The sequence below is a fragment of the Neofelis nebulosa genome, chromosome X (assembly GCF_028018385.1).
Source record: "Neofelis nebulosa isolate mNeoNeb1 chromosome X, mNeoNeb1.pri, whole genome shotgun sequence".
In the NCBI taxonomy this organism is placed as follows: domain Eukaryota; kingdom Metazoa; phylum Chordata; class Mammalia; order Carnivora; family Felidae; genus Neofelis; species Neofelis nebulosa.
The window spans coordinates 34,352,323-34,367,079 of record NC_080800.1 but is presented as its reverse complement, the minus strand read 5'-3'; the positions used below and the strand labels follow the sequence as shown (position 1 = coordinate 34,367,079).

At 48.6% G+C, this 14,757-nt stretch overlaps 1 protein-coding gene across 2 annotated transcripts in view; it reads right to left on the bottom strand.

Annotated features, from left to right (window-relative positions):
* The window catches only part of TSPAN7 (tetraspanin 7), a 127,901-nt gene that overhangs the window by 21,382 nt on the left and 91,762 nt on the right, over window positions 1-14,757 (bottom strand). For both annotated transcript variants that reach the window (XM_058714417.1, XM_058714418.1), the window contains exon 2: window positions 2,879-3,067. In XM_058714417.1, the coding sequence (XP_058570400.1) occupies window positions 2,879-3,067 (189 nt within the window). The remainder of the gene's footprint in view (window positions 1-2,878; window positions 3,068-14,757) is intronic.

The window sequence follows — 14,757 nt, the reverse complement described above, 5'->3', positions numbered from 1 at the left end:
CTCTTTTCCTACAAGGCATATGTCTTACAATCTGTTTCTTCTCATCTCAAAATAAAATGGAATGTTTGGAATGCTCCTAGGTGATGCTTTAGAATTTGGATCGACTGTACATGGTCATGTTACTTGCTTGTAAAGTACGTATGTGCATAAGATCATAAACTATTTTTCTCAGCTAGTGGCACATGTTAAAAGGAGGGAATATTGGCTTAAAATGCCAGTTTTGTAGAAAATATTAACAAAAGTCTCTACGTACACTTAAAGCATGGCCACTAAACTAGCAAACACAGGGGCGCCTGGGTGGCTCAGTCAGTTGAGCTTCCGACTTCAGCTCAGGTCATGATCTCATGGTTCATGAGTTCAAGCCCTACATCGGGCTGTCTGCTGTCAGCACAGGACCCCCTTCTGATCCTCGGTCCCTTCTCTCTCCGCCCCTCCCCCGCTGGTTCTCTGTCTGTCTGTCTCTCTCTCTCAAAATCAATAAATAGACTTTAAAAAACATAAAACAAAATAGCAAACACAGTTATGAGTAGAACGCCCCATGGACATGATATCTGTCTCTCAACTTACTATAAAATACAATAAGAAACACATTTGACTCTGGAGAGAGTCTCACACCAGGCCTAGAATCCACCAGAAAGTCCTGTGGGAAAGTAACTGTCAGAGGCAGGTGGGAGAAAGGACATTCAACTCTGTAGTCAGAAGTCCTCGTAGGTTTACGTCCTAGCTTTGTTGTGGGCTAACTCTTAGGAAAGAGGCAGTCAATCTGGGCCTCCATAAAGTGGAAATAGTTATCTTCAGTTGTTTTGCAGTTAATGAGGTTAAATGAGGACCATAAAATTCTAGACTGACAGACAGTTAATCAAGTGACTTCCGCTCTTAACAGCCAGATCAGCGGTTTCCTGTCGCTGGGAAGTTCCCGGTTTCTAGGAGCTTCCAGAGAACAGCTGCTTCTCCTTCAGAAGGCCCTGGCCAAAAGCCTACTGTGGAAAGCGCACACTAAATACAGGTGGTAGGGGGCGAGTTTTCTCGAGATGAAAGTACCGTAGTAGAAATCGTCCTGGCTTTGGAAGGAGACACCCCTGGGTTCCCATCCCAGCTCTCCCCACACCAGCTGATGGCTTTTAAAGGCCAAAGCTAAAAACTAAACAAAACCTCAAGAAGTTCTCTCCAAAGGCTCACCTGCTAGTGAGCTCGCACGTGTTAGGAGAACACGGCAGAGTGGTTTGAAACCACCTTCAGCAGAGTCCAGAGAGGACTATTCCATTGTTGTGTCCCCTCTCCTATCCCCCTTCGCTCAGGAAGAAACCTTGGTGAGTTAGTCCAATGCCGTTCTCTCACAAATGGGGACAGGCCCAAAGAGGTTACATCTCGGCCACTAGAGACGTAGGCCAGGTCTCCTCCCTTCTTGTTCAGACGGATGAATTCCTAGCCATCTTTCTTTTCTGGTCCTTTCAAGTTAATCCTTCCCTTGCTACTCATTGTACTGAACGGGAGGCTCTCAACCTTCGCTGTAGGATGGCATCTCCTAAATGGCTTTTAGAGACTGTGGCGGTTGGCCTCGCTGCTGTGGAGTCTGGTTCGGTTGGCTGAAGGTGGGACCCTGGTGAAGGTGTCTTTCAAAAGCGGCCCAGGTGATTTAAGCAGGCATCCAGAATTGAGGACTATCACACCAGACAGAAAGAAATCCTAGTGCTTCTCAGAAGTACTAGAAGGTAGACTCGGGAGGCCAGCATAGAGTAGCAGGTGACAGCAGCAGAAATGCCTCAATGTGGCCTCGCTCTGGCTTTTCCACCAACCCAGAAGAATCAGTGGTGGCCAGGCCATCAACCTCCTGCGTGGTCTGCAGGACACAAGTGGCTGAATCAAACACTACTTCCGTGAGGCTGTCGAGAGAGGGACTGATCAGTGCCAGTTTGGAAGGTGGTTCCCTTGGAGAGAGTCATCCTCACACCCATCTCTGTCACTAGAGGGTATGAAATGTCCTCTAATCTAGGGCTAAACAAGGAAGTATGGGCAGCACGGCGCAGACAGACTCTCCACTCTCCCCTTTCACAAAATGAGACATCTGAAATCAATCTCTTCAAACAAATTGTTCTTTTGAGGAGAGGCCCTTGCTACCTTTTATCTATAAAATCCTTGAACATGAACTCTTATTAGCATAGGCAGTGAGCACGGGCAGGGGGTAGACAGTTGGGCAATGAGTCCACCAGAACGTTAAGAATCATGGTAACAGCCTTTCAGCAGCCTGCCCCTTGCCCTTTGGGGAACATCACGCCGAGTGTCCTATTATAGTAAAGGCGCCCAGCGCTGGGCTGGCAGTCAAAATCTGCTCCTGCGCCAACCCTCTGTCGAGCGGGGAAGCTCTCTGGCTTAGCTTGACTCCCATAGCATTGAGCTCAGGTGTGCAGGTTCGGAGAAGAGTGCGCCCACTCAGCCAAGCACGGCCAAGTTCAAGGAAGCAGGAAGTATTGCTCCAGTGGGAACTTGGAGAGGAAAGGCTGCTCATGTTAGGGGTGCTGCCTGCCCACGCTGCACGTCACATACCTGAAGAGACTTGGGAGGAACACTTCAAAACTAACCCAAGGCGTCTTGCCATGAGGATATAAATGGCTTCATGGAACCACTGGCCACTGCTCTGTCACCACCCACTTCGAGGGACGAGAACTGGCTTTTTGCGTGTGTGTGCCAAGCTGTGTTTGGGGTTGTTTTGCCCTCTAGGGCATTAGACGGTGGATTAGACAAGGTTCTGGACTAAGATTAGAGGCAACGCCTATGAAGGTCTTGTCTGTGGCTTCAAGAAGGGCCATGTCACTTTCGTGTGATTTCTGTGGTTTCAAAAAGTAATCGAAAAAGCAGTATTATGTCGTGACACACTCACCAGCTTCAGCATCCACGGGCTACCACGGCATGTCGCAAAGCATCCGAACAGGCCAAACACCACAATAGTGGTGCCGGTCCCGATGAGCACATAGGGGGCATTTGTGGAGTTCTCGGCGATCAGGGAGATGTAGGTGCCCAGAGTGAGTTTGCCCCAGACTCCAACAGCCAGCAGGATCACGCCAGTGATCTGAAAAGAGCAGGGAGGAGAAGGGAGCGTGAAACTGTGAAGCTGGGAATCGACGCGGCGATGTGGCCTGGATGCGAAGACTCACGTTCCCGTGGGCAAGTGGCGCTTGCTGCAGGAGTCCCCGGAGCAGTGGGAAATGTGGGAGACGGGTGGCTCAAAGGCATCACAGTGTAAACACCCTTTTGTTTTGTACGATTCGACCTGTCCCTTACACAGACCCACAGGCAGTTATCACATGAACTGGAAGTCAAGCTGATAATAAGAAACTTTGTCTTTAAAACTGCTTTGAAAAAAAATGCACGCGGGGCGCCTGGGTGGCTCAGCTGGTTAAGCGTCCAACCTCGGCTCAGGTCACGATCTCACAGTTCATGAGTTCGAGCCCCACATCTGGCTCTCTCCTGTCCACGTGGAGCCCGCTTTGGATCATCTGTCCCCCTCTGTCTCTGCCCCTCCCCTGTCCTGTCTCAAAATAAGTAAATAAACTTGTAAAAAAATTAAAGAGAATTAAAAACGCATGCCAATGCAGGTGCGAGAGCCCTCCCCGGGAGAGCCGCTGCCCAGTGCCGAGCCACCCTCTTCAATAGCATGTGTGGCTTCCGTACGATTTTAAAAAATTAACTAATTAATTTAAAGTAGGCTTCATGTCCAACGTGGGACTTGAACTCATGACCCTGAGATCAAGAGTTACACACTCTACAGACTGAGCTAGCCAGGTTCCTCTGGATATGGTATGTTTTGAGGACATCTCGCATGATGTTGTAAGGAGCAAGATGATTTTCTTTCACTATTATAGCAAAGATCTCTACAAAAGCAAAACATTCAAAATACTTTTGAATCCCTATGGATACACTTCCTTATTTACAGTGCTTTAGTCAATACAAAACAACAGAAGCGTCTGAGTAGTTCCTGGAATTAGCTGTAATGCGATTTGGCAAATCCTGCTGATCAGTCCAAAGGAAATCCCCACAGCATGTCTAAACTGAGAACCTTGCATCAATCGGGCCCTTACTTCAGGGGGTAGACTTGGGGCTACATGCTATGCCTTACTCTCCCTCCCCTGCAGGCCACACAACCCAGCAGCATCAGTGGCTAAAGCCAGCACTTGACTTTCTGTCTCTATCTCCCCAGCTGGTCTCTCCTTCAGTTTCCCAGTAGCTTAGCAGCTCATTCAAACGGACATCCCTCTAACGGCCACCTCTTCTGACGCCGCACGAAGCTTGAGAGAAGCCCGGGGTGTCCAGGGAGAGCCTTCCCCAGTTTTGTCCCACCCTATCGCCCAGTGTCCTATACCAAATGCCTCTGCTTCCTGTCCCGCCTGGCCATCCCAGCGAGGGGGCGTGATGAGATGAGAAACGGGAGCAAAGCCGTATGATACAAACCAATACCCACCATGCCAAGGTTTCCCCTGTCAATCAACACACTGTCCCAAATACATGCTACACGAGGAACCAGATGGCAGGGCCAGTGAAGATGCCTGGGCCTCTCTCCTGTACACTCTGAAAACTCCTTCTGCAGTCTGGATCCACCAAGCTCCACCATCAGACTGTTTCTCTTCTATTTGGTGGAAGGGATGAGTGGAAAAAGCAAGAGCTTGGTGATATTCCCCCACCCCCACCCCGATTGCCTTCTACTCTGTAGAACCATCACCGTGAAAAGACCGAATTAGAAGCTTTAAATCAGAAAAAAAACCGAGGGACTAGTGCTAGTTTTATAAGGGAAAGGTGAATAAATGTGATGCAATCTTGAGGAGAAAGTATTTGACACTGATATTTAGGAGAAGGCGGCCCAGTGCAGGTCCACTGCCTTTGAAAAGTTCCAATGGGGGCCTCGGGGAGTTAAGAAAGCCAAGAATGCAGACGCGGTCAAGAGTTTCAAGTCCTTTGCTGACACCTGGTGGCTGCTAAAGAAACTACCTCCCGTGAACAGCCTCTTCTGCCACATGGAAGCATAAAATGGAAACATAAAATGCTTTTTATCCACCAGAATCAAAACTGAACTCTCCGCTCATTAGGAGTAAGAGTGCAGTGAACACTAGGGACGAAGGATAGTGCCTGAGCTTTTATCACTCAATGCTTAGCACAGCGCCAGGCACAGAGGAAACGCTAAATATTCATTGCCAAACACATAGATTTCATTTCTCTGGGTCTTAGAACCTCTTCTTCATAAGAGTCCTTTGAATGTCATATACTTACAAAGCTGCTCCATCGGCTGGATACTGTGAGGGGCCTTAAAATGGAACCAGAGAAAAACCTCTGCCTCTGCTTCCCACTCTACCGTTGTCTGCCTAATGTTGTAGATGTCACAGCATAAATGTTCTGAACAAAACTAAAAACTCAGTTAAGCCAGTCGCTGTTCAGGCTGAATATAAGTCTCATCCACAGACGTGCTATTCCATGTGACTGCCTCCAAAGATTCAGTAACGCTTCAGACATGCACTGAGCAGCTCGTTTCTACACACCTACCGCCAGTCACTATTGGGGTGCGATGGCTTTAGTGACCAAACATGAGAGTCTGATAGCTTAGATTTCTGGGACCAGTCATTTCATCAAGTACACTTACCATCATAACAAATAGTGAATGCAGTATATCAAAGTTAACAGAAATCTGGCTTTTAGGGCTAACGGTATCAACATTTCTATCCCTTTCCTCCTTTCAAAAAGTACTTTGTCAGAATGCGACCACTGCTTTTGTATAGGACACCTCTCTCACGTAAGGTGCAAAACCTATGATAACAACTTATTAAAATCTTCATAAAATGTAAACTACATTAAAATTAAAAGGCTATTTTTGCAGACCTCAGAGGTACCTCTTAAAGACTGCCAATGGACGCAAAGAAACACAACACTGTGGGCGCCACATTGTATGGGAGAAAAGCCATCCAGTATCTTGAACTTGACCAGGTCAGTCACCCTCTAAGGAGCCCTTTCTCCACCCAGCACCTCTCTGGTAGGAATCTAAGAACAGCCCAGAGAGAAAAGACCTTCTCCAATGTTGCTCGTCTCACACTCAAAGATCCCTGAGCGACCAGCTCTGCGTCTGGAAGCCCGAGCCCCACATATGCAAGGTGTTTTGCACAAACAGGACCCGCCTCTGCAGCCGCAACTCCCTCCTTAGTCTTTCTGCACTCTGTGTAGTTCCAGTAAAATGGAGCTGTTCTCCGTGTACTTCCTGTGCTTTACTGCTTCTCAAAGTTTGCTCGTGATGATCCCCTTACCTAGAATTCTTCCCCTTCCTATCACTACCCATCTACAGCCTAAGCTCGTTCGGCATACTGTGCCCACGCCTCCCAGCCTCCTTACACAGAACTTATGCCATCGTCGTGCTGCGCCCTTTCCTCCTCCTGTGCACATCCAGGACTGTGACCTCCCTCGAGGGCAGGAGCTGTGTGTCTGCTGCACGGACGGATACACAGCCGATTGCGGATGTGAGGAGGGGAAAGAAGTTTCATGTTAGCCATCTCCCTGCCATACTGTCTGAATCTCTGCTAGGAACTCTCAGAAATGGTAAGAATGCCAATCCAGGCAGGTGCTGTGATTCGGGGAAATCATAATGCTAAGGGCAAAGAAGAAACGATGAGATGGACAAGGGAGAGAAGGTTGGGCTGCGGTGCGCCCTGCAGTGAGTAAAACCCTACTTGCTGGTGGCAGTGCTGGTGGACGAAAGTGCCAGGCTGTTGAAGGAAAAAACTACCGGCAAAGGGCTGAAGCTCCGTAACACACAATCTAGTGCTTTCTCTTTTTGCCTACGATAATAATGCTTCTTACCAAGCAAAAGAAACATACAAAGACAAGCCAAGTGCAAAAGTCTTCGCTGTCTGGGTGATTTTCTCCTTGGTTCTTGTCAGCACCCACACACGCACACTCACCCCTGCGTGTACCTTTACAAGCACACGCGAGGCTCAGGGCTCACCAAAGCAATTCTGTGTCCGGGCACCTCAGAGACCTGAACTTTCTAAGCCAATCATTGTGTCACTGCTTTAGCTTTCTCAAGGAAGTTGTGTTTCTTTCTCGGAAGACTCCATTAGCAAGGAGCCGACGGTGTGGCTTAAGAGGGGACAGATCAGAGCCCGGAGATCAGAGCCCACACAAGTGGCCTGGGGAAGGTACCGCCGCCTCCCATACACCCTCACGTCAACCACAAGCCAGGAGGGCAGGCCCAGCGCCTGCCGGCAGTAGCCAGGCTGAGGCTCAGTCTCATATCACTCCTAGCATCCCGGGGCAGCTCGACATATTCTGTGTGCTTCCTGTGCAGCTCAAGATATACAGATAGCGATGCACCCCCGCTACTTCTAATTTAGGCTTGGCGATGAGGCCAAAAAACCTATAATGGTAGCAGTAGAAAAGGTAAATCAGAAGTAGGAAATCAGAACTAGGCTCACGTTACCTTAAAATTACATTGAAAGGATACCGCGGGCAGGTTTGCCACTATATCACGGGGTGTCCAAAAGGCTCTGGAAGAGACTTACTGAGGTTTGGTTTCATCCTAAAGTGGATACTGGGGTAGCAGTGGCAGAGATCAGCACTGTCCTTTGCTCCCGCCAGGTCAACACAGCTGATGCAGGGAAGTCTCTCAATTGTCCCTGCAGCGTCCTGATCCTCAGAGAGGAGCCAGAGATACAGCGCTTCTATGTTTCTCACGCGCCCACAGGCATTGAACTTGGGCCCGCTGCCTCTTCTGCACACAGACCACAGCCCTCTGACTAAGCGGCAGCAGCAGCAGCTCCTGTCTTACCGTGAAAGGCTGTGCCTGGTATGGGTCTGACGGTGCAAAGTCCCTGTATTTTTTATTTCTTTAACTGTATGAGATGCTAAATACACGCTTGTGTCACCGTTGGAATAATGTGTATCTGTTCTTGTAGGTGGGGCTCATGAACCCACGTGTTATGGAATTAAAGAAAAGACAATGAAAAATTGACTTACAGAAGCACAAGCTCTCTCGAAGACACCCCATCCTTCAACAAATTTTTTTTTAATGTTTACTTATTTTTGAGAGAGAGAGAGAGAGAGAGAGAGAGAGATGGAGGGAGGGGCAGAGAGAGGGAGACACAGAAACCGAAGCAGGCTCCAGGCTCTGAGCTGGCAGCACACAGCCCGATGGCAGGGCTCCATTCCATGAACCGTGAGATCATGACCTGAGCCAAAGTTGGACCGACTTTGTTAACCAACTGAGCCACGCAGGCGCCCTGAAGACACCCCATCCTAAGAAGCCAGATGGGATACAAAGCACAGGAACTAAAGCCAGCCTAAAGAAACACACAGGAGAAGTTGTGGGCAGGAATCTCAGCTAGGTAGCATTTTAGGTGAAAGCCAAGGTTCACTCATCCTAGGGGTTTATAGGTTTATTCACCCCTGGCGACTCCGTGCAGAGCAGAGGCATTGTCAAATGTTCTTCCCCCACTCCAGACGATTCTATACCTCAGAAAAACCACATGGCACAGAAACCCCAAGTAATAATTAAAACAGTGATTAAATCCTGAAAATACAGGGTCCTCAGGAGTTAGGTTTTCAGAAGGAACCAGCAAACTGTGCTTTCTGCCCATTCTTCCTTGAAGCGTGATGCTGAGGAGGCTGCGGGGGAGGGCATCTCTGCACAGCTTGGAAGGTGTTCTGACCTGATTTTGTGCATGTGGATAAAACACACAGGAAGGCAGACAAACCAGCAGTTTCCACCACGTCGTGGTTTTCTCTTTAAACTTGAAGTAGTAAGGGTGCGGATCCATCACATTTACAACTTAAGATTGTATAACAGAGTATTTTTGAAAACACTGTTTTGGACCAGGAGGCGGAATTTATTGGGGTTTTCCAGGGGGCTGGAGAGCCCACTCCAGATGAGGGGCCGCAGGGGAGCCGGTATGTTTAAAAGGCAGGTGAAGGGAAGAGCTGTGGGCTGGGAGTCAGGATACCAGGGCTGGGGCCGCCGTGTGTCACAAATCAGCTGTGTGACTTTGGGCAGTTCACCTAACCTTCCTGGGCCTCCGTCCCCTCTTCAGTAAGATCAGGAGGTGGAGAGGCCTGACGTCCAGTGCTTCCCTGCAGCTCTAACGTTGTGATGCACCAAATCAGAATCTCCACGTCGTCGTGCTTATTCACTCTGAAATCTATTTAGGGACGTGCCCATTGGGCAAAGGAACACAAGAGAGTTTATTAGGTCCTCCCCGTGACTGACAAACCGTCAGCAGTGGGAGTAGGAAAGTCGGCTCATCTGTGGACTCCACGCCTACTGTTCCGCCAGCTCTCCGAGGTGACAGCTGGTTGCCGGGGAAGACAAGGAAAGAAAAAAGCTGCCCAGGGGGTCATGCATCGCAGTTTTAAAGAGACGCTCAAAAATGTATAAGGGTCCCTAGCATGACAACAAGCCTTACTTTTTATATGAAGATGCCCGTGTCATCCTGAGAGCAGTGAAGACATATGCTCTGAGCTGCTCCTCTCTCAGCGAGTATGTCAGCCAATTCAACCCTTTTGCTCCCTGGCTTTTGCGGCTACAGTATGTGTGGAAGAGAGCACACGTTACACGACTTACATAATGGGGAGATTAGGGTGATCATTAAAAGCGGATGGGGAAGTTTGAGGAAAGGGAGAGAACTGAGATGATCTTAAACACGGGTTTGTTAAACCTGGGTTTGCGAACCAATAGGAAACTCAGAGACCATCCGGTCCTGGCCCTGTTTTCTATTGGATTTGAGGTGACCAAAGGCCCCGCAGGGAATATTCAGAAGGCACCCGTGGATGTGCGACTGCATTCTGGGAGAGAGTCGCAGAGGCAAGTCAGGGCTGAGGCCGGAAGTGACAGCTGAGGGACCGTTGTGTCTTGGGAAACAGAAGCAGAGGATGGTGGGAAGGACGCCATCACTAGAATGTGGGGAACTGGTGCCGGAATTTGGGGAAGAGGGAGGAGATGCAGAACCGAATGCACAAGTCTGTGAAGGGGGCTTCCAACAGGAGAAGTGGGAGACTCGAAGAAAGGGACTTCTTCCTTCTCTAAACACTTCTGGGAAACAAAAGGCAGTACAGTTCACGGGCCCCGAGTACGCCAACAGGCAGGCACGGTAGTCGTTTGTATACCCGGTAAAGCCCACTACAATTGCATTTTATATTTCAACGTTGTGTCGTCCTGGAGCCGATTCCTAGAATTCAAATTCCAGGAGTTAGGTCACGAGCGCACAGTGACTTGTCACAAACTCTGGCTTCTGCTTGGATCTTATCACTGAGCAGCCAGGGTCTGATGCGCACACTGTCTAACGGATCCTACATAGATGCTTCTGAAAATATGAAAAGGGCTTTGAACAGCCCTATGAAAAGTCAGGAATTCCAGCTCTGGCGGTGGGCTCACCACAGGCCTTTCTTCACTTACGCTTACGTAGTGAAGCGGCACAGCTCCAAGAATGCTTTCATTCCATCAAACAATGCTTCCTGTCCTCCCGCAGGCCTTAAATATGCAGCCACCAGCTCACGCCCGTCGCAGATCTGTGCCTTTGTTCTTTCTCTGTGACATGACGGGACTGGCCTCAGGAACACCTACAGGAGCCCTTCCAGTGCGAAAGTTTTACGTGCTTCTTTGAGGTGCCCAGCGTCCCTGAGAGGGGCCAACAGCAGGCCCCGCCACTAGCTAGGGTGCAGACCACGCTCGTCAACAGCGCTCACCCGGGGCCTGTGCTGGCCGAGCTGTGTACTCAGCTTGCGGGAGTCTAGCTGGGGAGGGGCCCCCAAGCAGGTGGCTGGCTGGAGACTGGACAATCTCTAATGTCCTAGGGGCCCAGGAAGCGGTGGAAATGGATCACTGTTGGCAGTCCTTCCTGAATTAAAAACTGGGTCCGGACGTGGTGGAGACATGGTGGAGGTAGGCCGATCACAGGAAGTCAAGGTGACACAGCTGCTAAAATCATAGTAAAGACCACTTCACTCACACAGCCTTTTGCTACTTCAATTACTAGACCCCTTTCGAATTAGCCCAACCGGTTCCACCTTATATTAATTCCACTATTCAACAAAGGGTCGTAGGAAATGTTCCAACATGTTATTAGGGACCCTGTATATCCTAGTAGGAAATGAGAAAGAATGGGCAGCCTAAAAGGTTCTGGACTTTAGGTCTGCTCCCTCTTAAACAACAAACAAATAAACAACCAAACCAGAACAAAACAAAAAACAAATCCACAAAGGAAGGCCCCAGAAGCCAAAAAGAATTTCGCTTCATGCTTATTAACACGTTGAGAAACGTTCCGTTGTATCAGGGAGAAATTTTAAGGGCAGCCTATTCTGAGCTTCTCGGCATTTTTTTCCCCCGTTGGTAAGTATTGTCGAGTCCTCCCCGAAAATGTTGACCACTGGACTTGGGTGTTTGATTTACGCCAACAGGGAGTGTCCTCCTCCAACTTCAAGCCTCTAGGAGCATGTAAGAGAAGTGAGTGAACAAAGCAGAGGTTAAGTCTGTCTGGGCGTAGCTCACACCTCTGGTTGCACGGATGACCCAGATATATAAATAGATGGCATATAGGTGAGTGCCTATTAAGAATTGGGGCAGCGAAGCCACTTAGGAGGAGATTTGTGTACTTAGGAATCAGGAGCAGCTGCAGTGGCTAAAGTGACAGAAGCTTAATGTCTGGGGGATTCCCTCTGTGCCACACCCCCTCCACAGAACCCCCAAGTTGATCTTGCTCAGATTTAAAATCTGTTGGCCCGGTTGACACACACACACACACACACACACACACACACACACACACACACAGGCAGGTGAGCACCAGGGACACCAACAAACAGCCTTAGTGTCATGAGCAGGTGGCTGAGCAACCGCAGAAGTGCTGTGCTTCCTTTCCTTGGGACCTATGAGCGGACCAGTGCTGTGAAAAGATGGATCAAATTCCACACTAATAAGAAGAGGTATTAAAAAAAAAAGATCATGCCAGTGTAAGCTTACAAACAAGAGCTGCAACTATATTATTAATACCCATTGACAGAAAGTTTCTGCTGACTGCACATTTATCCCATCTTGTGTTGTTAATTGTGTATATATTATGATTTGCAGAGTCTTGTGGGAGGAAATAAGGTCAGTTACCTCCTCTGTACCCACCGGAGCCTCACCCACACACAACCTGGGTCTGATCTTACAAGACAACAGGTCGTTCAGACATTCTGTCCTAATGCCCATTTAATAGAATCGCTGCTCGTCTGAGGATGATTCCCATTGTTTTTTTAATTTGAAAGCCAGTCACTGTGCCCACAGTGAACACCCAGCGGGAGATCAATAAACGCGGACCGAATCTTGTGGTGATCTCGTCTTCAAATTGAGCTCCCTTCCGGGGGCCATGTCCTTGGGAGTTGCTGGGTGGGAACGAATGTGGATAAACTACTCCTATCAGCAACTCCATACGTATGACTCTAAATGCCAATCTGTGGCTGAACAGCACAGGTCTCCCTCAGGATTATGTTGTTGAACAGGTTTTGCTTTCCTGGAGTTTCATTATGCGCAAAAGGGAAAATTTTCTTTGCAAAATTTTTACATATCATCTTCAAAATACCAAAAAACCCCCAACAATCCTACATGTATATATACACATCTAAAGCAAACAAGAAGCGAGAATGTAGACAGCAAGGCAATCCCTGAAGGCCTGTGCTCGATCTGGCTTTGTGTTAATGGGGGCTGAGGGGCCAGGCGAGCTCCTGCCTCTTTTCAGATGAACTTGGCACGGATGAGACGTAATGCCAGAAGAGGGCCCATTTTTAAATGAGTAGAACCACCTGTTCGATAACAAGATTCTTACACAAATGGTAAGGTGGTGGTGGTCTTTCGGTGGTCCGAACTTTCCCCCGAGATGATTCAAGGGAAGACAAAAACTCATCTCTATTAGTGACTTATTTAACCTTCCCCTCAATATTCAAATATCCACGTCGCACACATATGTGACACTGCCACCAAATAAGAGACATGGGCACTATTCAGACGTCTGATATTGACAGGGTATCGCAGGAATTAACTTTAGGTAACACGTGTTCTTGGCAAAAAAAAGGAAAATAATTCAGTCATTCCAGAAACGCACAAAGAGGATACTTTGCCATGTCTACCACTGCCACTTGGGCCCAGCCACCATCCCTGGCATCTCTCCCTGTCTCTACCCTTGCCCCCATGCTCTGTTCTCGACACAGAAGCCAGAGCTATCCTATTCAAACCAAAGTCCAAGAAGATTACTCCTTTGCTCAAAACCTTCCGGCGCACCCCTCCCTGGTTCCTCTGATGGGACCTCCAGCGGCTCCCTCCGTGCTTACTCGGCTCCAGCCCTCCTGGGCCTTTTTGCTCCTCCAGCGTACTCTTGGCCTGCTTGCTGCCTCAGGGACTTTGCACTTGCTCTTTCCTCTGCCTGGACTTCAGAGATCTCTCATTTCTGAGTGAGAACGAGCCCTTCCCCTCACGACACGATTTAAAACTAGAACCCTGCCTCTCTGGCATTCCTTATGCCCTTTCATCCTTTATTTTTCTCCAGCACACTTACCATCTCCAAATGCCATTTGATTTACTCTCTTCGTCTGTCTCCCCAAACGAATTTAAGCTCCATGAGGGTGGGGAGTTTTGCCTCTTTCATTGATGTATCCCCAAAGCCAAGACAAATGCCCCCCCATAGTAGGTGCTCAGTAAATATGTGTTAAGTGATTGACTACAAGATGACAGGCTGGTAGGCCAGTGTGAGCTTTGGAGGACAGAAGGACAGAAGACCTATGGTCACTGACATTGCACTAAAGAAACCAAATAGTGGACTTGACTCTCAGGGTCCAGGCAGCTTTACTCAGATAAAACCCCGTTCCTTGGCCAATTCGTTTCTGATCCAGCACTCCGCTTCACAAACGTCTGCTTGTGACCACAAGGGGGACTAAATGAGAGAGCGCGGGCATGGCTAGGTCTGATCCACTAATGGAAATGTAATTCGAGGCTCTAACATCCTGTAACTCCATGAGGTCAATAATTGATGGTTAGGAGTCAAGAGAATGAGCAGTGCTTATACCAGCACGCTTTGTCTCTCAAAAAATGTACAACAGTGAGGGGCGGCGGGGGGGGGGGGTGGGTGGCGGTTGGTGGAGGAGCTTACTGTGTGCCAGGCACGCTGCTAAGTGCTTTAATGCTCTGTCCAGCTCAATCTCGTAATAATCCTATAAACCTTGCCTGAGGTCATCCCCACTAAGTGGCAGAATAGGCACTCAAAGCCCTGGCCCGCAACCACTGCCTTCTCTTAACATCCTCTTAAGTAGCTGACCTGTGCCCTAACTCCTCTGTAAGAAAAGCCCAGAAGCCAGTGTCATCCATGCTGGCAACAATGCCAGGTTGGTTCTCAACCCTGAGAATCTGGCGGCCAGAATTAAAAAAACAAAAAACAAAAAACAAAAAACCCCTGCAGGCCTAGTCACTAACTGATTTATTTTTAAAGGCTATCCCATTATTTCTCGTCTCTCAAGCACGCAAATCTATAGAAACGGAAACACGTTCTGCTCCAAGCTACAGCTTGATACCTTAAACGAACCAGGATGGGGACTAAATATCCTGATGTGTATGCTGGGATGAGCCGGAAGTGTTAAATATCACACACTTCACACACAAATCTACGTGAGGACCGCCAATCTGAAGAATCAAAGATGCAAACAGAAAACTGTAGCACGTTCTGGGACAAGTTTAGGAAACTAAAGTGTTCTGGGTTTTACCCTGGGGCG